We start from the raw sequence: 23953 nt of genomic DNA on the forward strand, positions 1-23953 counted from the left end.
TTTAACAACTTGCACCTTTCTATAGCTAAAAGGAATAATAGCAATCATTAGCTCGGAGTTCTCTCTCCCCCTACCTCCCTGATTGACTGTTATCAGAAAGGTGGAATTTCCTCCCAAAAAAACAAATGTGCAGCACTATCCTAGAGGCCTGAATCTTTCTGAATCTTGGCTGTTGATCCCTTGCCCTCTGAAACATGATCAAACATGGAATACCAGCCTTTTCACATTAACACATTCTCCTTTAGAGTAGATTGATTCCCTCTTGGGTGAGATAAGCAGTCTTGCCAATCAGGACCAAGGCAGCAAGGCAGCAGTGAGGGGCATGGTGCCACTGCTTCCTCTCCAAACATCTATGAGCAAGCCCATGGGGCCACAGAACAAGCACACACTAGAGGACTTTTCCTACTGAGATATCCAGTGGTTCCCTAGATCCTCCAAGATTGACAGTCATTTGTTATTGTTACCAAGAAATATCCAGACCCTGCCCACCAGTATTCATGTATCACCTCCTTGCAAAGTTGCCAGAGGTTCCAGAAGAAAGAGAATGCTGCAGCTTTGCACAGCAGAGAGGTGTACAACAGGAATGCATTAGAAATACAGCTCTTTTTACCAAGGTATTGGTTCACAGTGGGAGCTCTGTGCAGCAATAAACATTGAAGCCTAGAAACAAATGCAGAGGCCCAGCCCTAACCCTCCTCTCAGTCTCTCTCCAATTCTCCATCATCACACTCTCTCAGGTCAGTCTCCTGACCCATGGATTTGGAGCCTTCTTTGCACATTTTGCACAGGGCTTCTCTCTCTGCCATGACATCACCACTGTACTCTCCAACCGCCTTTGCCTCTGGTCCCATTGAGCCCTTTCCAGAATTCACCGCCTTTTGTCCTTGCTGTGTGTGGCCTTAACCCACTCCTAGCCGCCCAGTGTTCTTGACTCCCCTCAGCTGTTACAGTCCAGGCAAGAGAGGATGGCAGCCTGGGCCAGGGGAGTAGGGAGTAGCAGCAAGGTGTGAGAGAAATAATTGGACTTGTGAGATATTTAAGGAAAATGTGCATTATTTGGTGACAGATTAGATGTGGGATATGAAAGAGGGAAATTTTAAGAATGACTCTCAGCAAGGTGAGAGGGGCAAGTTGCTGGCAGGGGAATGGTTTGGGAGGCAAATCCTGAGTTCAGTTTTGGACCATGGGACATTCTAGTGGTTATATTGAGCAAGCTGCTGGATATACAACTAGGGATCTCAGAGGAGAACTCTGGGTGGAAATATAACTTTAATGGTCTTAAACATATAAAACCTAGAAATGTTAACTCATGAGCATATTTAATATTAAATGGCAATCAGCATTACCTAAAACGAGATAAGAGAATACAGCTAACTTCTCAGCATAAACAAAAAGGCCAGGTATAATACAATTCTCTTACATCCATGCATTGCTATTAATGCATGGATCTAGTGCAGAGAGATGGCGACTCAACAGAGGTTTGCTGAAAAACACAGAGGTAAGGCATCTGTAGAGAACAAGAGACAGTCAATTCCTTAAGAAGTTCCTCTACCTCAAGTAGGTCAAACACACACTGGAGTTTAACTGTCTATGAGGCGGCCTGGGTCAATTCAATTGAACACTCACTGTGGTCCCCAAACACCACCATGTGCAAGCTCATGATGCAGAGATGAACATGACTCAGTCCCCACCCTCTAAGATCTCACAGCTTAATTAAAAGGATGATAAGGTTCCGAATAACTATGCAAATAGCAGAATGTGAAAACTGCTGTTAATATAGAGGTAGAAACAAAGTTTGGGTGGCAGGGGAAAGTAAGCGAATGTGACAATTGACTTTACCATATGGATGGTGAGGATGAGGCCTACAGGCAGCAATAAGGAGTGCAGATATTTCAGGTGCTGGAAATTTTATGAGGAAAGGAAAGGAAATGACTGGGTAGAGAAAATGGCAATGCAACCATTTGCTTGGGATATGGGCAACATGGAGGACCCATAGGTGAGGCTGGGAAGGCTCCCTGGGCTGAGACTGTGTAAGGTCTTTAACGTCTTGGCAAGAAGCCAGAAAATTGTATCATAGATATAACTCAATGAGGTGTGACTGAGTTTTTAAAGGAGAGGAGAGATGTGATCAGTATTATGGGCTATGGCAGAACAATGCCATCTGCACTCAACCAATAGATAGAGGGTAGCTCATGGGGAAAGCAAAAAGTGGAAGGCCATGGAGAAGTCAAATTGGATATTTATCTTACCTAGAGAAGCCCTCCTTAACCTCAAACTGGGTTTGGCGCCTTCTCCCACTATTCATTCTGCAGCACCCTGTACCTTTCCATTGTTGCATGTTCATGCATGTAATCAGATGAAGATTTGCTTCATCATTTGTGTATCCACAATCTTCCCTCCTAAACTTTAAGCTCCCTGAGAGCTAACACTCTTTCTCTCTTGATCTCTGCTGAAAATATAGGTGCCTAGACCTAAGGTAGGCTCATAAGTGCAAAATAAAACAATAATAACTCATAAGCCTGCTGGGAGTTATTTTATTCAGTAAATATGAACTGAGTGTGCACCCATGCACCAGGCACAGACACGAGGCAGTCATGGGCCACAGAAAGCCCCTGTAAACAAGAAGGTGAGTACCTTTCTTCTTGTTGCTATTCATGATATAGCAACCACTTATGGTTTCCCTTCCCTGGGCCAGGTAATACACTTCATATTTATATATAAGTACATATATTTTATTCTTTCATTTAAATCTCACACTAACCCTGCAGAGTAGTTATCATATCTACTTTAGATGAAGAAATTGATAGTCAGGTGAAGTAACTTGTTCAAATCATACAGGTGAAAAGTAGTGTGTCTGGGATTTGATCCAAGGCATTCAAGCCTGCAAGGCCCACATGCCCCACTACACCAGTGGGTCTCAAGGGGATTATTTGTCTCCACCTCTGTATCTTTTACACATGACACTCGGGGGATGAAACTGGGACCAATTCTGAATCACAGTGCAGGATGGGGGAAGGGACTGAACTCCTGATAGAGATTCTGACACCTGCCTGCCCCCCTCCCCAGCACACACACCTGCAGCATACCGTTCTCTTCCCTGGAAAAGAACAGTGCCTCAAAAACCTAAGCACTGTTATAATTTTAAATGCTGGCCTTCCTCAATTCTTTGATTTAAAAGAAGCTCCTATTAGAAGTAGATAAAGGTTTTAAGTGCAGAAGAATCCCCAGTGTGAGAAGTATGTTTACAAACGGAAGCAGTGACTTCAGGTTTTAGAAAGCACTTAGCCATGTTTCAGGTGCATGTGTCTTTGATGCACATTCTATTTCTTTTCCCAACTCTTCTTCTTTTTTTCCTCCAGGCGTGATAGAAGTAACTCTTCCCAACTCTTTCCCCTAATTCAGCCTCAAGAACTCTACCTCTCTCAGACTAACACCAGGTATCATGGAGATCAAAGTCAGTGGTCAAGGCCAAAAGCAATGTGTGGCAGATGTTATAAGGGAGGACTTAGAAAGATGATAGCAGTAAAATGGACAGTGGTATGGACGAATACAAAAAAAAAAAAAAAAAATTAAAAACACTGATCTATGGGCAAACTAGCAAATTGAAAAAAGAGAACTATAAAATTTTTGTATTAAGGACTTCTCTTTTAAACACCCCCCTGAATATCTAGCTTATCACTTATAATAAAAAGATTTCTATCATTCTGGAGATTTTTAACTTCTGATCCTTTTTAAATCCACAACCTACAAGACAATCTTTTACAGATTGGTATCATTAAAGCACCTTGTGAGAGTAACTATTGACTACATCTCAAAAAATTACATAAAACTACCACTGTGGAAACTGAAATAAGAAACAATGTTCATACTTGATAGCATAATGTGACTATAATCAACAATAAGCTAGAGTGCATTTTAAAATAACTAAAAGTGTGGAATTGGAATGTTCCTAACACAAAGAAATGATAAATGCCTGAGGTGATGGATACCCCAATTACCATGATTTGATTAATTCACACTGTATACCTGTATCAAAAGATCACATGTACCCTACAAAGATATACCACTATTGTGTACCCATAAGAATTGAAAATGGAAAAATAAAAAAAATTTTTTAAATTAAATAATGTTCTTTGAAGAGATTTACTAGAAAAGAGAGGAAAAGATAGGAGAAATGCATAATTCAGGATTTCATGAGTACCTCACAATGCTTTACTGTTAATTTAGAATCCTTACAGATGAGCAAATAAGAGCAATGGGTAATTCAAAAGCCATGTTAATCACTGGCTTTACAGTTTAGGTTAAATACTCAGTAACCACCTATCATATTTGCTGAGGGGATACTGGAGTTATTTATTAAACCATATTAGACAAGCTAAATACTTGACCAGCTTAACTGGGGGTAAAAGATACCATTTATCATAATGATGAATAGCAGAGACTCAAGCAGGGCCTAGGGATTCATTCTTGGCTCTGCTACTGTGACTCTTGGCAACGTATCAAAACAGTTTGGTTTCAACTTGAGCTTCTGCATCTATCCAAGCTAGAGGCTACCATCTGATGTACATCTCTTGCAATTTTATCAGGATTTTAAATATAACAATGACTTCACATTGGCCATGTGCCTTACACTTGATCTAAGCATAAGTTGACTCAGTTGGTTAGAGAGAGCATTAAATGAAACAGGCATGGGGAGGCAGCTAACACAGAAGGTATTCAATAAAACCACATCTCCTTCCTTCCTTCCTTCCTTAGAGCAGAATGCTAAATAAATATAGGTTACACGGTGATATAGAATCTCTTTCGTTCTCCTGGAAAGAGTTGGAACCCATTCTACTAAGTGGAGTATCCAAAGAATGGAAAAATAAGCACCACATGTACTCACCAGCAAATTGGTTTCCCTGATCATCACCTAAGTGCACATCTGGGAATAACATCAATTGGGTGTCGGACAGATGTGGGGGGTGGGGGGAGGGGATAGGTGTATACCTACATAATGAGTGCGATGCGCACTGTCTGGGGAATGGACATGCTTGAAGCTCTGACTCCGGGGGGTGGGAGGCATGGGCAATATACATAACCTAAACTTTTGTACCCCCATAATAAGCTGAAATAGAAATAAAATAAAATAAAATAATAAAAATAAAAAGCTTTCTGGGATTTAAAAATATATATATATAGGTTACAGTTGAGGGCAAATTGACTTTTTCCATAATCATTGAATATACCTCTAAGCCTCAAAACCATCTCACAATTCCATGTCATCAATCATAAGGGAAAGAAAGTAGTTTACGTGTTGTATATGTAGGTATATGTGTATACAAATACATACATGTATGTGTTTGTGCATAAACTCTCAACCCATTGTTCCCAGCAAGCTGACCCAGCCTGCTGAGGGTGGGCTGGAGTGCCGTCTCTGGACATGAAAGGCTGCACACTACTTGGCCAACCACAGGGTTTACCTAAGGCAAATGCTCTCCTTGGTCAGGAGCAGTTTCCCAACTAATGCTAAGTCTTTACTTATTAGGCCTCTCCTGTTTTCCCTTAGGATTTTGTGATCAAATTCTCTGTTCTTGACAGTGGTCACTCAAATATGGCTTTTTGGTAGACCCTTTCTGTAGGATGGTATGTTCTTTTAAAACAAATAAAGACACGCTAGAGGAAGATTAGAAAGAGGAGAGTGAAAGGGAAGCGTGACAAGGAGTAGGGCTGCTCAAGAACAGGAAAAGAGATCCTCTACCTGCAAGGCCACCCGCACAACACTGGACGTGAAGGTCAGCATGCCGTGCAAAATATCAAGCAGGGAGAACAGCAGTGCGGCCGCCATCTCATTGTTGTTTTTATTGTTCATATCCAAGCACAATGTGGCAGTTTCGGTGAACAGGTTACAGACATGAGTGACAAGTCCTGAGGGTGGAAAAGGAGAAGGAAAAAATACTCATCATGAATTACAAAAATAGTATGTCGTGTGGAATTGAGAGGCATTCTTACTCTGTGTTGCATAAACCCTCAGCAGTACTTAAACTGTATTCTTACCAGATTCACTAGGGAAAGTTGTTTAAAACGCAGGTTTCCAGGCCTCACTCCCAGACAGTCTGCTCGGGAGCCTGGGATACAGGCTGGGAATACACTTGTTAAAGAAGTTTCCCAAGTGATTTTGATGTAAGCGTTCCCAAAACCACACTTTGAGAAACACAATGCTACAGAAGCAGGCCTCACAGTGTCTGAGGACTCCTGACGTTGAAGAAAAATATTTTGAATATGAATACGCTGTCTCCAGATTCTTGTTTGGAGCCAGCATTCTTCAGTGTATGAATCAGGGACCATGGTTGACTCAGTGGTCTGGTCTCTCAAGGGGTTTACAAGTAACTGGGTGGTTTCAAGAGCATAAAGCAATGAAGCAATTTTTTTTCTCATGTATTTCAGAATTGTCAGATTAATTATAATTTTTAAAAATTTTGAAATTTAGAAATTTCCAGGTTCTATCATTTTGTCCATACAAACCTCACATTAACAGTGTAGTTGGTCTTCACTAACTTTTGGTTAGATGTAGTCTGTGACAACAAATATATTTTCACATTTTGGGGGCATTATTGTTTACATCTGGACTGATATTTTTATTGTTACTATTATGTAGCATTACCCTTTGAATTCACCAAAAAATAAATATGAAAAAAGTGAAAATACACATGAAATAATGTTATAAACCTAAATGATGAATGAGACCTTTAGCATCAGTAGTGTATGGATCCAAATATTTCAAAAAGAAAAGTAAATCTTAAAATATAAAAATTTTACACAAGCAGACGGGGGGGAAAAGCATGGTAAGGAAGTCTGACGTGTATTAAAAGTTGGATTTTATTGGACCTGCAATCCACTTGTCCCTAGTCCCCAAGCACCGACATTCAAGCTTCGGCATGTCTTCTATGCAGTGTGCTTCCAGCAAACCAATCCAGTTTTCCCAAAAATTGCAAAATAATTCTTAGACTGCGAAAGTAACTAACTTTGTCATTAAAGGCAGAGATATGCCAAAATTGCAGAGGCATCATTCAAAGCTCTACTGTGGCAAAGCTCCTTATGGCAAAAACAGGTATAAGTCACAGAGCTGCTAAGATGTCTTAAATAAAAACAAACAAACAAAACAAAACAAAAAAACCCCTGAGTTTCAAGGCTGAAGATGAATATAATTGAAGAAACAGTAGAATTATTGTCAAAATTTCTTTATCAAATGACGAGGTCTGATAGCACATATCATCTGTGACACACAGTGCAGAAAAGCAATTATTACAGCATGTGTATTGCACCACCAAGCATTTTCCTTAGAGCTACAATGCATCACCCATGTGCATGCCATGAATCAACCCTTGGCATCTATGAGCTATAGATAGGGGAGAAGGGCTTAAAAACACAGTACTTAGTAAATACATGCTGCAAGAGAAGATGTTTTCCTTTTGGGGCTCCTGATGACTTTGTGACACATCATGTAGGTGAAAGGTGAAGGGGGTGAGTATGAGTACTGGTGAAGTCCAGCCCTGTGAGCAGCAGAAAAGGACCTGGCTCTTCAGGAGGCAGAGGTGGGCCCTTGAGCACCACGTACACATGGCTTGATTCAGAGTAAATAGCTGGCGGGCAGCAATGTTCTTCTTGATCTTCATTCAGTCTTCAAGGAAGGAGTGCAAAGGATGAATGCAATCAAATCCCTGCTGGTAAGGAAAGTCTTTCCAGCCTGCTATGTAAAAAACAGGCAACAAATACCAAATTCTGATTTTACACACTGAAGTCACCAGCTCCCAGGGGAAGGAGGTCAGATAAGATTAGAAATAAAGTATGAGATAAAAATATTTCTTCACAACAGGGATAATGCCATAAAAACCCATTAACATGATTTTAAGTGGCCTATCTCAGCCATATTCTCAATGTTCTTCATAGCTAGAACTTTCACTTCAGGTCAAAATGCATGTTTTTCATGTTTAAAGTTTTATTATGAAAAAAAAAGCTGAGACAGCTCTGTAAAATGATCCTCTATTATCCTTTTTAACAATTACCAACATTTTGTCTATCTTATCTTTTTAAAAAATATTTAAGCAAATACCAGATATCATCTTATTTCTCCTTGTAAACTCTTCTGTATAGTCTAACAGATAAAGACTCTTTTAATTACAATGTCACTGCCATTTAATAAAATCAACATATTTCCTAATGTAGTCCTCAACTATCTTAACACTTTTTTTTTTTTTCAATTAGTTTGAATCATTATGCAAACCAGGTCACACATTCCATTTGGCTGTGGATTTTAAGTCTCCTTTAATATCTAACAATCCTTCCCACACACAATTTTTGTGCCATTTATTTTTTGGAGAAATTAAAACATCTTTCTTGTAGATTTTCTCATAGCATTGCTCCTATATCTCTATATTTCCTGTAAACTGGTAATCAGGTCCAGAGACTCAATTTAATTCAGGTTCAATTCCTTTGGCAACAATACTTGGGGCTGGGTGCTCTGTATTTCCTGCTGTATCTTATCTGGAAAGATATGCCATCTGTCTCAGTGATATTAAAATTGACCCATGGATTCAGAGATTATCAGCCTACACTATCCATAAAGTTCCCCATCTGATGTTGTCTGCTAATGATCATTGTCTAGTCCCATTATTTCATTAGATATGGCAAGATGGTGATTTTCAAATTCTATCATTCCTTCTGCATATTTTAAGCTATTTTTCTTCCATAAAGAACCATCACTTGTCAGTTATTTGGTTATATAAAATATAGTTTGAAAACAAAAAGATAAATGCTTATTCTTTCCTGTCATTTACTAGTTTTCAGAACAATGATTTTAGGGTGTTAGCAACTACCAAAGATGACCAAGGTGGGGGCGGCGCTGGGTAGAGCAATCTAGAAACTACCAAAAGTTACTAATGACTTCATTTTATAGCATCACTGTGAATATAATAGTTTTTTAAATAATATATTTTATTGGTTTAAATTGATTTCAATCGTTAGTCTTTTTTATGCTCAACATGTCCCATCCTTGGCCACTGAGAACCTCTTGAAAGTGTCCTTGCTTTTGCTATACTACGCCTCAAGTTTATCTTATAGAATTCCTGTCTCACACTGGGCATTAGCTACTTCTCCAAGGGTGTGTGTGTGTGTGTGTGTTTTAATAAGAATGGGTATTTAGAGGCTGTGATCTGAGCACTAGAGATGTTCATTGCTATTGGGTCATTGGTTCAGTGAATGGAGATAAGAAGTATATATCTCTTTGAAAAAAATAATGAGTTCATGCAGGTATTTCTAATGCCAGAGTCCAGAAATGGACCCACAATATATGACCAAATGAATTTCATCAAGGGAATTATTTAGAAAAAAAATTCTTTTCAACAAAAAAGCACAGAAAAATTGAGTATTCATATAGGAGAAAAAGAAAGGTCCTTGACCACTATCTCGCACAATATGCAAAAATTAATTTCAGATGAACCATAGATTGACACATAAAAGCTAAAAGGTTCTAAGAGAAAATGTAAGAGAAGATATTTCCAACTAAGAGATAGGTAAGATTTCTTAAGAGCAAAAAAGACCTGATCATTAAAAAAATGGGTAAATTAGACTTCATCAAAAATTAAAATTTGTAAATCAAAAGACACTATTAAAAAAACAAATAGGAAAGTGCACGACTAGGAGAAAACATTCTCTCTCTCTCTATATATATATATATATAAATTATATATATAGTTATATGTACAAAACAAAAATTATATCTAGAATATATAAACAATACCTACAACTCAATAATAAAAAGACAAATAATCCAATTTTAAAAAACAAGTAAAAGGCTTGATTAGTTAGTTCACAAAAGATATATCAATAGTCAACAAGCAAATGAAAAGTGTTCAACATCACCAGTCATTAGGGAAATGCAAATTAAAATCACAATGAGATATCACCACACATAAATAGAAATAATTACAATGAAAAAACCCAACACCAAATGTTGGTAATAATGTGGAGCGAACAGAACTCATATATATATTGTGAACGAGAAAATTGTTGGCAGTTTTATTTTAAATAAATTTAAATATACATTTACCATATTATCTAAGCAATTCTACTCCTAGGTATTTATCCAAGTAAAATAAAAACATATGTCCACATAAAGAATCATTAGAGCTTTATTAGAGCTATTTATCAAAATACCTGCAAACTAGAAATATCCCAAGTGTCCATCAAGAGGAAAACTGAGATATAATCACACAATGGAATACTACCCAGCAATATAAAGAAATCAACCACTGAATCCTACAACAATATGGATGAATCTCAAAACCAATGCTGAGAAACGATCTCAGAAATAAAAGAACTGTATAAACTGAGTTGTATCAATATATTTATTTAAAGTTCTAAAGAAAACTTGTCTCTGTTGATTGAGATTAGAACAGTAGTTGCTTATGGGAAAGGGGCAAGATGGAACTTTCTAAGGTGACAGAAATGTTCTATACTTTAATGGGATATTGGTTACAGGAGTGTATGTATTTTTCAAAACTAATTGAACTCTCTCTATATATTTATATAAGATCTGTACATTTACTGCATATAAAATATACTTAAATTTGAAAATGCAGAGCTAAAAAATTCACGTTAGGATAGACTAGAGCAGTGTTTGAGGCAGATAAATCAAGCAGTGCATGCAGTCTGCACAGGGTTGATAGTAGCATTTATGGAGGACTTGCTCTATTCTTGGCACTATACTCTCACTGGAAGAAATGGGGGAGTGAGTTTTCTAGGAATTATAAGTTAGTTTTTAAAATATGCTGAGTTTGAGATAACAGAAGGGCATCCAAAGTGTCAATGTCCAAAGGCATTTGGCGATTCAGTTCTAGAAACCAGGTAGCAGTTAAGACTAAAAAAAGAGCGGGGAGAGGATGAAAGAGAATGGAAAAGTTCCCAAAGGACAGGCCAGACTTAAGAGAGGTACAGAGTCAAAGGCTGATGGTTGAGTAAATCCCAGACAGTGGTAGGGATGTATGGAGAAAATGGAGGCAAACATGCTAATATAATAAAGCAGGAATCATGATAGTATAATTTCATGGGTAGCAAGGAATGACTAGAATTTTTTTTAAAAAAGGGGAGGTATCAAAAATATCTAATTGGACATCAGCAAAATGGCAGAATAGTAGGTCTCAGACTTCACTACCACCCACAGAAAGTTCAACTAGCAACTATTCACAGACAAGAACACATTGGTGAAAATCCCCCAAATTGGGAATAAGCTTGAGTCACCTGTATGGTCCACAGAACTTTTCTGCATGAAAAGGGTAAAAGAAATGGTCTTTGACTGCATCACCCTTCCCCCTCCCCCAAGTTGGCACAGTGCCACAAAGAGAAGAGTCCCCAGGGACTACAGTTTCTACAGAGGGAAGAGAACCAGAAGTGCACATCCAGCTTTCTCAGCATTCAGAGACACTTTCCAGGAATCCCACTCCCACCTCATTTCATAAGGAACACAGGAAAAAATAGCACAGCTAGACCACCTGGGGTTAGGCAGAAACAAAGAAAGGAGGCAGAGCCCACAGCAACCAGCAAGTAAATCTTAGTGGTAGCTCTGTGTACCTGCCAGCAGTAGTGTGTCCAATTAGAGGTACCAACATCTACCTGCTGGACTCAAACAGTGCTACCATCTGGCCAGAGAATATACCCAGTGGCCTGGCCCAATCAGAGGCAACTGTAGTGCCCATCCAGCAGCTCAGCCCGATTACAGAGCCCAACAAGTGGTCTCACTGGATAGCAGAACCCAGCCAGTCCTCACCCTAACTCAGAGCAAAGGCAGCAGCCCAGCCATCTAAAGAGCCCAAAGCAAGATATGCCTGCCCAGGGTCATTACCAGATGGTCCATCCAAAATCATAGCTCAACGAAATAGTGAAGGTCTATTCTTGTCAAAGAACACCTGTAAAACACTAAAAAGATGGCTGTCTCTTCAAATGTTCAGAGACCAATGCAAGAACACACAAATTATGAAAGAAGAAAATCATGACACCTCCAAAAGAAACTAACAAAGTTCCAATAATGGACTCTAAAGAAAGGGAGGTCTATGAAATGACAAAGAACTCAGAATAATCCTCCTAAAGAAATTCAGTGAACTACTAGAATATATGAATAAAAAAAAATGAAATTTTCAAAAACACATGAACAAAATAAGAAATTTAGTAAAGAAATAGAAACAAAAAAGGAACAGAAACAATTTAAAAAATAGAAATCCTAGAGAAGAATACAATTACTGAACTGAAAAATGCAATAGATAGCTTCAACAGCAAGTTTGATCAAGCTGAAGAATCAGTGAACTTGAAGACAGAACATTTGAAATTATCCAATCAGAGGAATAAAAAGAAAAAAGAATGAAGAAAACCTACAGGGATTAAGGGATACCATCAAGAGACATAACCTATGCAGGAGAAGAAAGAGAAAAGGGCCAGAAAATATTTAATTAAAGAAATAATGGGGGGAGATAGGAAGATGGCGGAGTGGCGGTTACTGCTTGGATCTGCGCTCCGGCGAGGAACCGCGGATCCGGACCTGCCACAACGCTAGAGGACCGCTCCCACACAGGAACAGCGGTGTGAATCCACGGAGAATCAGCGTGGGACAAACAGAGCAAGGAACCCACGGTGAGCTTGGGAACGGGCCAGGCCCCTGGCTCTGGTACATACCGGAACCTGAGTAGTCACTCCCAACGCCGGCGATCTGCGGGTGCGCAATCGCCATCTTGGGGCCCACAGCCAAGTCACTGCGGAGCAATAGGGTGCCAAGAGGCTCCCTGGACGGCCCCCTCCCCTGGTCCACAGACCTTATATAGGGACCCCACCCATGTCTAAACATTGACTACTTCTCCAGAAGTGAGAGTGTGGAGCCTGGTCCCTGGGGACATTGGGCCAAGGCAGACTTTTGCTCGTGGGAGTTGTGGCAACTGGGGCGCTGAGCGAGCGAGGGCACCATCCACTCCCCACAGCTAGTATCTTTCCTGCAGATAGAGACAGAAACCACCCCTATAGAGGAAGAACCAAAGGGAAACAAACAAACAAAGAGAATTTTGGTCCACTACTAGTGTGGACCCTGCCTGCCTTCTGAAAGACTACAACACAGTGTCCTAACTCGCCAAAGCAGTCTTGGATCACTCCAATCCTCTAGGATTGGACCCATCAGAAGCAGTCCCCCAACTGAAATAGAAAAATTTCTAAACAATTCACAACAGTCTTCCCCTCTTGCCAAAGGAAGCAATATACCTAGACTGCTCCACAGCCTAAGAATAGAGCACAGAGAGTGCTGTTAACCAGACTAAATCTATAAGAAAAGATCCAACGATTAATCTAGATGGGAAGGGCCCAGCGAAAAAACACAAGAAGCACAAGGAATCAAACAGAAAGCTCACCCCCAAAGAGAAATACCAGCTCTCAACCATTTGACACAAACCAGACTCAAAACACCAACATGTCACAGGAAGAATTCCAATTATGGATCATAAACAAGCTGAATAATATACAAGAATCAATGGAAAAACAACACAAGGAAAATGCAAAAAAAATACAGGATTTGGAGGAAAAATTCACTAAAGAAATTGAAATATTGAAGAAAAACCAAACTGAACTCCTAGAAATGAAGAATTCACTCAGAGAGCTACAAAACACTGTGGAAAGTCTCAAAAGCAGGGTAGATCAAACAGAGGAAAGAATCTCAGAAATTGAAGATAACTCCTTCCAACTAAATAAGTCAGTCACAGAGATAGATCAAAAAAGTAAGAGAAATGATCTGAGTCTTCAAGAAATGTGGGATTATGTGAAGAAACCTAACTTGAGAGTTATTGGCATTCCTGAGGGTGAAGAAGACAATAAGCAAGGGTTGGACAAGCTATTTGAAGACATAATCGAGGAAAATTTTCCAGGCCTTGCCAACACTCTAGACATACAGATTCAAGAAGCTCAAAGGACCCCTGGGAGATTCATAGCAAATAGGAAAACACCACGCCACGTAGTCATCAGGCTGACCAAAATATCCACTAAAGAGTCCCTTCTCCGAGCTGTAAGGAGAAAGAAACAGGTAACTTACAAAGGAAAACCCATCAGAATTACGCCAGATTTCTCAGCTGAAACCTTACAAGCAAGAAGAGGTTGGGGCCCCATTTTCACTCTTCTGAAACAGAATAATGCCCAGCCTAGAATCTTGTACCCAGCTAAGCTAAGTTTTCTATACGAAGGAGAAATCAAGACATTCTCAGATAAACAAAGGTTGAGGGAATTCACCAAGACAAGACCAGCCCTACAAGAAGTACTCAAAAGAGAGTTACACACGGATCAGCACAAGAAAGATCCACAAATGTAAAACTACTCAAGAGCTAAAGATGAAATTCCAGATACCACAATGGCTCAGGAGAGAAAACATCGCAATGAAGTTCTACCCAACAAGCTGAACAAAAAACCGTCTCACTTATCAGTTTTCTCAATAAATGTGAATGGCTTGAATTCCCCGATCAAGAGACATAGACTGTCCCAATGGATAAAAAAGCACAAGCCAAGTATCTGCTGTCTTCAAGAAACCCACCTAAGGAGCAAAGATGCATTTAGACTGAAAGTAAAAGGATGGAAATCGGTATTTCAAGCAAACGGTAACGAAAAGAAAGCTGGTGTGGCAATCTTAATTTCCAATAACTTAGCTTTCAAACCAACAAAAATAATAAAAGACAAAGATGGCTACTACATACTGGTCAAGGGCACAATTCAACAAGAAGCCATGACTAGACTCAATATATATGCACCCAACCTAGGTGCACCTAGATTCATAAAGCAAACCCTACCAGATCTGAACCAGATGATAGATAATAATACTGTAATAGCTGGAGACTTTAACACCCCACTGACAGTACAGGACAGATCCTCTAAACAGAAAATAAACAAAGACATAATGGACCTAAATAGAATGCTAGAACAAATGGGCATGGCTGACATCTATAGGACATTCCACCCAAAGTCCACAGAATATACATTTTTCTCATCAGCTCATGGGACATTCTCTAAGATTGACCATGTCCTAGGACATAAAGCATGTCTTAAAAAATTCAAAAAAATAGAAATTATACCATGCATCTTCTCAGATCACAGTGGAATAAAAGTAACAATGATCACAAACAGAAACCCTCACTCTTACTCAAAGTCATGGAAGCTAAATAACTTTCTCCTGAATAATTATTCTATAAAGGAAGAAATCAAGATGGAAATCAAAAGTTTCTTTGAATTAAATGACAATGGAGATACAACTTATGAAAATCTATGGGACGCAGCTAAAACAGTCCTGAGAGGAAAATTCATATCCATAAATGCCTATATCAAAAAGACAGAAAACATGCAAATAGACAACCTAACGAATAGACTCAAAGAACTGGAGAAAGAAGAACAAAACGATCCCAAACCCAGCAGAAGGCGAGAAATTGCTAAGATCAAATCAGAATTAAATGAAAAGGACAACAAAGAAACTATAAGGGAAATTAATAAAACAAAAAGTTGGTTCTTTGAAAAGATAAACAAAATAGACACACCTCTGGCTAAACTAACCAAGAGCACAAAAGTAAAATCTCTAATAACCTCCATTAGGAACATGAAAGGAGAAATCACAACCGATGCTACAGAGATACAAGATATCATCTATGAATTCTACAAAAATCTTTATGGACACAAACTGGAGAATGCGGAGGAAATGGACAAATTTTTAGAAACACATAGTCTTCCCAGGCTCAACCAGGAAGAAATAGAGTACCTGAACAGACCAATATCAAGAACTGAAATCGAAACAGCAATAAAAAACCTTCCCAAAAAGAAAAGCCCTGGTCCAGATGGGTTCACACCTGAATTTTACCATACATACAAAGAAGAACTGGTGCCCATCCTACATAAACTATTCTCCAATACTGAGAAGGATGGAATTCTCCCCAACACGTTCTACCAAGCCAATATAACATTGATACCAAAACCAGGAAAGGATGCAACAAAAATAGAGAACTACAGACCAATTTCTCTCATGAACATAGATGCAAAAATTTTCAATAAAATACTAGCAAATCGAATCCAAGTACTTATCAAAAAAATAATCCACCACGACCAAGTGGGCTTCATCCCAGAGATGCAGGGGTGGTTCAACATACGTAAATCTATAAATGTAATTCACCACATAAATAGAAGCAAAACCAAAAACCATATGATACTCTCATTAGATGCAGAAAAAGCATTTGACAAAATTCAACACTCTTTTATGATAAAAACGCTTAACAAAATAGGCGTAGATGGAACCTACCTAAAAATGATACGAGCCATATATGACAGACCCACAGCCAACATCATTCTGAATGGGGAAAAATTGAAAGCACTCCCACTTAGAACTGGAACCAGACAGGGCTGCCCACTGTCCCCATTACTTTTCAACATAGTATTGGAAGTCCTTGCGAGAGCTATCAGGCAAGAGAGCAAAATCAAGGGAGTCCAAATAGGCAAGGAAGAGATCAAACTCTCACTTTTTGCTGACGATATGATGCTATATCTGGAAAACCCCCAGGATTCAACCATGAGACTCCTGGAATTGATTAACGAATATAGCAAAGTCTCTGGCTACAAAATTAATATACACAAATCAGAGGCATTTATATATGCCAACAACAGTCAATCAGAAAACCAAATTAAAGACTCAATACCCTTCAAAATAGCAACAAAGAAAATAAAGTATCTAGGTATATACCTAACTAAAGAGGTAAAGGACCTCTATAAGGAAAACTATGAAACACTGAGAAAAGAAATAGCAGAACTTGCAAATAGATGGAAAAATATACCATGCTCGTGGATCGGAAGAATCAACATTGTTAAAATGTATATACTACACAAAGTGATCTACAGATTCAATGCAATCCCTATTAAATTACCAACATCATTCTTCACAGATGTAGAGAAAATAATTATACACTTTGTATGGAACCAGAGAAGACCCCGTATAGCAAAAGCAATTTTAAGCAACAAAAACAAAATGGGAGGTATTAATTTGCCAGACCTCAAACTATACTACAAGGCCGTGGTTCTTAAAACAGCCTGGTACTGGCACAAGTACAGGGACACAGACCAGTGGAACACAACAGAAAATCCAAATATAGAACCATCCTCATATAGTCACCTAATTTTTGACAAAGCAGGAAAGAATATACTCTGGGGACAAGAATCCCTATTCAATAAATGGTGCTGGGAGAATTGGTTAGCCACTTGTAGAAGACTGAAACAGGACCCACAGCTTTCACCTCTCACAAAAATCAAATCACGGTGGATAACAGACTTAAACCTTAGGCGTGATACAATCAGAATTCTAGAAGAAAATGTAGGAAAGACTCTTACAGACATTGGCCTAGGCAAAGAATTTATGAAGAAGACCCCCAAGGCAATCACAGCAGCAACAAAAATTAATGAATGGGACATGATTAAATTAAAAAGCTTCTGCACAGCCAAAGAAACACTCACGAGAATAAACAGACCACCTACAGAATGGGAAAAAATTTTTGCATACTACACATCAGATAAAGGACTGATAACAAGAATCTATTTAGAACTCAGAAAAATCAGCAAGAAAAAATCAAGTAACCCTATCAAAAAGTGGGCAAATGACATGAATAGAAACTTCTCGAAAGAAGATATAAGAATGGCTAACAAACATATGAAAAAATGCTCAACATCCCTAATCATCAGAGAAATGCAAATCAAAACCACAATGAGATATCACTTAACCCCAGTGAGAATGGCCTTTATCAAAAAAACCTAAAACAACACATGTTGGCATGGGTGCGGAGAGACAGGAACACTCATACACTGCTGGTGGGACTGCAAACCAGTGCAACCCCTGTGGAAAGCATTATGGAGGTATCTTAAACAGATTCAAGTAGACCTGCCATTTGACCCAGCAATCCCATTACTGGGCATATACCCAAAGGAAAAAAGGTCATTCTGTAACAAAGACACATGTACCCGAATGTTTATAGCAGCACAATTCACAAGAGCAAAGATGTGGAAGCAACCCAAATGCCCATCAATACATGATTGGATTAGTAAGCTGTGGTATATGTATACCATGGAATATTACTCAGCTATAAGGAATGATGAAGATACAACATCTCTGTGGTTCTCCTGGAGAGAATTGGAACCCATTATATTAAGGGAAGTATCCCAAGAATGGAAAAACAAGCATCACATGTACTCACCAGAAAATTGGTTTCCCTGATCATCACCTAAATACACATCTGGGAACAACACCAATTGGATGTCAGACTGAGGTGGGGGGTGGGGGAGGGGATGGGGGTATGCCTACACAATGAGTGCATTGCGCACCGTTTGGGGAGTGGTAACACTTGAAGGTGCTGACTCGGGAAGGGGGCGGGTGGGGAAGGGAGGGATATATACCTACATGATGGGTGCAATGCGCACGACCTGGGGAACAGACACGTCTGGAGCTCTGGCTTGGGGGGAAAGGCGGAACAGGAGCAACGTATGTAACCTGAAATTCTGTATCCCCCATAACAAGATGAAATAAAAAAAAAAAAAAATGCTTGGGACGAAAAAAAAAAAAAAAAAAAAAGAAATAATGGCTGAAAATTCCCTAATCTAGGGATAGATGTTAACATATATGTAAAGGAACTGTAGAGGCCTTCAATCAAATTCAATCCAAAGAGGTGGTTCACCAAAACACATAATAATCAAACTATCAGAAATCAAAAATGAAGAAAAAATTCTGAGAGGAGTAAGATACAAGAAACATATCACACACAAAGGACTCCCAATGCAACTCCCAGCAGATTAGCAGATTTCTCAGCAGAAACCTTGCAAGCCAGGTGAGAGTGGGATGATATATTCAAAGTACTGAAGGAAAAAAGTTGTCAAATAAGAATACTTTACCTAACAAAGCTATCCTTCTGAAATGAAAGAGAAACAAAAACTTTCCCAGACAAACAAAAGTTAAGGGAATTCATCACCATTAGGCTTGCCTTACATAAATTGCTAAGGAGAGTTCTTTAAGCTAAAACAAAAGACCACTAATAAATAACATAAAACACACAAAGCACAAAACTCAATGATATAAGTAATACAAAGCCACATTCAGAATGCTCTGGGACTTTAAAAGTGACGGGTAAAGCAATTTTATCCCTAGTACAAGGGTTAAAAGAAAAAACTATTAATAACAGCTATAGCTAAAATAAATTGTCAAGGGATACATATTACAAAATGATGTAATTTCTGACATCAAAAACATAAAATGGGGAGGGAATAAAAGTATAGAGTTGTTGTACACAATCAAAGTGAAGTGGTCATCTGCTTGAAATAAAATAGACTGCTATAAATATAAGATGTTCTATGAAAGCCTTATGGTAACCACAAAGCAAAAATCTATAGTAGATACACAAAACAGAAGTAAAAAAGATACAAAGTACACCACTACAGAAAACTTATAGGTAAAGGAACTGCAGAGGCCTCCAATCAAATTCATCAAAACAGAAAACCATCAAACCATAAAGGAACATAGCAAGAGAGGAAGAAAGAAACAAAGTATCTACCAAATGACAAAAAAAATTTTTAACAAAATGGTAGTAAGTCCTTAACTAGCACCTATTACCTTAAACGTAAATGGATTAAATCCTCCAATAAAGAGTGTGACTGAATGGATTAAAAAAAATAAAACAAGACCCAACTATGTGCAGCCTACAGGAGACTCACCTCGCTTTGAAGGACACGCATAAACTAAAAGTGAAGGGATGGAAAAAGACATCCCATGCAAGTGAAAGCTAGAAGAGAATGGGGGTAGTTAGTATCAGGCAAAACAGACTTTAAGCCAAAAAGTGTAAAAAGAAACAAAGAAGGGCATTATATAATGATAAAGGAGTCAATTCATCAAGAGGATATAACAACTATAAATATATATGCAGCAAACATCAGAGCATCTAAATATATAAGGCAAGTATTAAAGAATCTGAAAAGAGAGTTAGATTGCAATACAGTAATGATACAGAACCTACCCCTCTTACAGCAATGGACTAATAATCCAGACAGAAAATTAATAAGGAAACCTGGAATTGAGCAACCCTGTAGACCAAATAAACTTAACAGACATATACAGACCATTCCATCCAATAGCAACAGAATACACATTCTTCTCAAGTGAACATTCTCCAGGATAGATCATATATTAGGACACAAGATAAGTTTTAGTAAATTTAAGAAGATTAAAATCATATCAAGTACCTTTTCCAACCACAATGGTATGAAACTAGAAATCAATAACAGGAGGAACTTTGGAAAACTGACAAAACACTTGTAAATTAAACAACATACTTCTGAGCAACCAGTGGGTCAATGAAGAAATTAAAAAGGAAATAAAAAACTATCTTGAGATAAGTGAAAATGGAAACACAAAGTACCAAAACTTATGAGATGCAGTAAAAACAGTTCTAAGGAAAAAGCTTGTTATTATTGCATTACTAAATTCTACATAAATAAATGCCTACATCAAAAAAGACGAAAACTCTCAAACTACTTAATATTATACCAACAAGAAACAAAAATAAAAAAACAGAAAAAAGAACAAGTTAAGCCCAACGTTAGTTGAAGAAAAAAAAATAATAAAGATCAGAGCAGAAATAAATGGAACAGAGACTGGAAAAGCAACACTAAAGATCAATGAAACTAAGAGTTGGTTTTTTGAAAACATGAACAAAATTGACAAACCTTTTGCTAAACTAAGAAAAAAAGAGAGAAGATTCAAATAAATAAAATCAGAAATGAAATAGGAGACATGATACAGAAATACAAAGAATTATAAGAAATTATTATGAACAATTAAATGCCAAAAAACTAAATAACCTAGAAAAAAATGGATATATTTCTAACTACACACAACCTACCAAGACTGAGTCATAAAGACATAGAAAATCTGAACAGACCAGTAACAAGTGAGGGGATTGAATCAGTAATAAAAAGTCTTCCATCAAAGAAAAGCCCAGCACCTAATGGCTTCAGTGCTTACTTTCTACTAAACATTTAAATAAGAGCTAATACCGATCCTTCACAAACTCTCCCCAAAAATTCAAAGAGGAAGTGATACTTCCATATTCTTTTTATGAGATCAGCATTACCCTCATCCCAAAGCCATACAAGAACATCACAAGAAAAGAAAATTACAATTCATTATCTTTAATGAATATGGTTGCAAAAATCCTCAACAAAACACAAACAAACCTAATGCAACACACAATAAAAGGATCATTCACCATGATCAAGTGGGATTTATCCCTGGGATGCAGGGATGGTTCAACATATGCAAACCAATAATTATGATACCTCACATAAGAATGAAGGACAAAAATCATATGATAATACCAACAGATGTAGAAGAATTTGACAAAATTCAACATCTTTTCATAATAAAAACTCTCAACAAATTAGGTATAGAAGGAATGTACCTCAATACAATAAAGGCCACATGTGACAAGCCCACAGCTAACATTATACTCAACAGCAAAAAACTGAAACCCTTTCCTTTAAGATCCAGAACAAGATAAGGATGTCCACTCTTGCCACTTCTATTCAACACAGTATTGGAAGTCCTTGCCAGAGCAATTAAGCAAGAGAAAGAAACAAAAGCCACCCAAATAGAAAAGGAAAAAGTGAAAGTGTTGCTGTTTGCCAATGACATGATCTTATATAGAGAAAACCCTAAAGATTCCACCAAAAAACTTTTAGAACTAATAAATATGGTAAAGCTATGCAATACAAGAATCAACACATAAAAATCAGTAGCATTTCTATACACTAACAATGAACTTTCTGAAAAGAAATCAAAAGAACAATCTCATTTACAACAGCTACAAAAATATAATAAAATACTTAGGAATAATTTAGTAAAAATGGTGAAAGACTTGTACATTGCAACTACAAAACATTAATGAAAGAAACTGAAGAAGATACAAATAAATGGAAATATATCCCATGTTCATTTCAAAAATCACTAAGAGAGTAAATTTCAAATATTCTCAACACAAAAAATTAGTATTTGAGGTGATGGATATGTTAACTAGCTTGATTCAATTATTCCACATTATATTCATAAATCACATCACTTTGTGCCTCATAAATATATACAACTATAATTTCAATTTACAATTAAAAATAAAAGTTAAAAAAAGAATGTCCAACTGACACAATTCAAAGCCTGGAAAAAGTTCACTGATTTAGCAATTTCCAGGCCACTGATAACCATCATTAGTAAAATCTGCTAGATACTGTAGATTGAAGTCAGACTTCAAGTTGCCAGATCTTCCTCATTGCATTGTCCCACATACCATGTAGGTTTTGACATATTTGCTCCCATGCTGTTTCCAGAATTTCCCTACAGAGGAAGTTAGGAAATAGTTTGTTGGAAGGTAGGAAGGAGGGCTTGAATCTGTATTTGCATAGGGCTGACAACACCAGTGGTCCACAGCCCCAAAGGAAGCAAAGAGAACAAATAGTCCTCACACCTTTCCTAGTGGGACTTGAGTATTAAACTGCCCATGTTGCCAAAGCTCTGGTAAACAGGCTAATAATGCATTTTACTGAAGTGAAGGAATACATCTAAAAAGGAGGCAATACAAGTCAAGGTAGAAGCCTTTGGTATGAAGGGGAAAAGTTAACATTCCCCTATCTTCCTAATTTTATTCTTTTCCACAGACAAGTCATGACCAAGAGAAAGATACTCTACCTCCAAAGAGATGAAGTGAAGTTCAAGGACACTGCCAAGGCTGTGTTCTCCAGGGTGAAACTTTCCAAGTGATCAAAATGTTAGTGTAGATGGGTGCGTGACTCTTTCTACTTTCCTCTTGTTCAAGAAGACTGGTGAAAATGTGGCATGGCTAGAGGCTTGACCCTTGGGAAAGGCTGTTCCTTGCTTTGTTTTCCTTCCTCCTTTTCTCCTTCTCCTCTCTTGTCTAGACCCAGTCTGAGGTGCAGTAGCTACCTGTGGCTTAGGTCAGTTCTGCTTCAGAGGTCCCTGGGCAAATGCACAGTCCCTATTTGTCTCTTGTTTCTTTCCATTGGTTCTAGCTATTAACAATACACATCTACTTGAAGAGAACAGAGAAGTTTTCTTGCACAAAATGTTAAGATCCAAGACTGAAGTTTAAACACTGAAGCAAATGCACAGGGAAAGACACAGCCACCTTTGCCTCCAAACCGGTAGGTACAAAAAGAGACCTCTGTGCAGACCAGCATAATAAAGAGCCTTCTGTGCCTTCCACACCTATCACCTCCCTCAGAGATGCTGAACAAAGGCATCTGGGATAGTGCTCTAGAATTTCCTAGTTCTCTGGTCAAATGCCATCACAATAACTTCTTAATACTCCATCCTAACATTTCTAAAAGACACCAAAATTCATTAAGTCAAAGAACCCAAGAATTATTTTGCATTAATTATAACCAACTCATCAAAAAAATCTAAGAATTATTTTGTATTAATTATAAGCAAATCCCTAAAGGAGTCTTCTCCATAAGTTATTTTCAAGTGTTTAATGTTCTGGGAATATTAATGTGCATGAGCTGTTCCCAGCTCCGGTCATAGTGGCCTTATAATATTATTACTTTTTCAAAATCTGTTGGAGTAGAGAACTAAGAGTACACTTTGAATTTCCAAGCTTTTGAAAGTACTTTATATTTCTATCTTTAATAATTCGAATATAACACACTAAATCCAAATGTAACCCTCCTATGAAGAGGCTTCCTTCTAGATAATTTTACATTTACATCATACAAACATGTGGTCATTTGCACTAGGATTCATTAAAGTCAACCTAAACAGGCAATCTGGAAAAAGAGCATAAAAGCATTTGTGAAATTCAGTGTGGGGACACCATTCTTTCCCAAACTG

General features: G+C 38.0%; 1 protein-coding gene across 1 annotated transcript in view; it reads right to left on the reverse strand.

Moving 5' to 3' along the window:
* ULK4 (unc-51 like kinase 4) overlaps positions 1–23953 on the reverse strand; it is a 561027-nt gene that overhangs the window by 161464 nt on the left and 375610 nt on the right. Inside the window, exon 33 of the mRNA XM_069475562.1 lies at positions 5741–5907. Coding sequence (XP_069331663.1) covers positions 5741–5907 — 167 coding nt within the window. The remainder of the gene's footprint in view (positions 1–5740; positions 5908–23953) is intronic.

The sequence above is a fragment of the Eulemur rufifrons genome, chromosome 7 (assembly GCF_041146395.1).
Source record: "Eulemur rufifrons isolate Redbay chromosome 7, OSU_ERuf_1, whole genome shotgun sequence".
NCBI classification, from domain to species: Eukaryota; Metazoa; Chordata; class Mammalia; order Primates; family Lemuridae; genus Eulemur; species Eulemur rufifrons.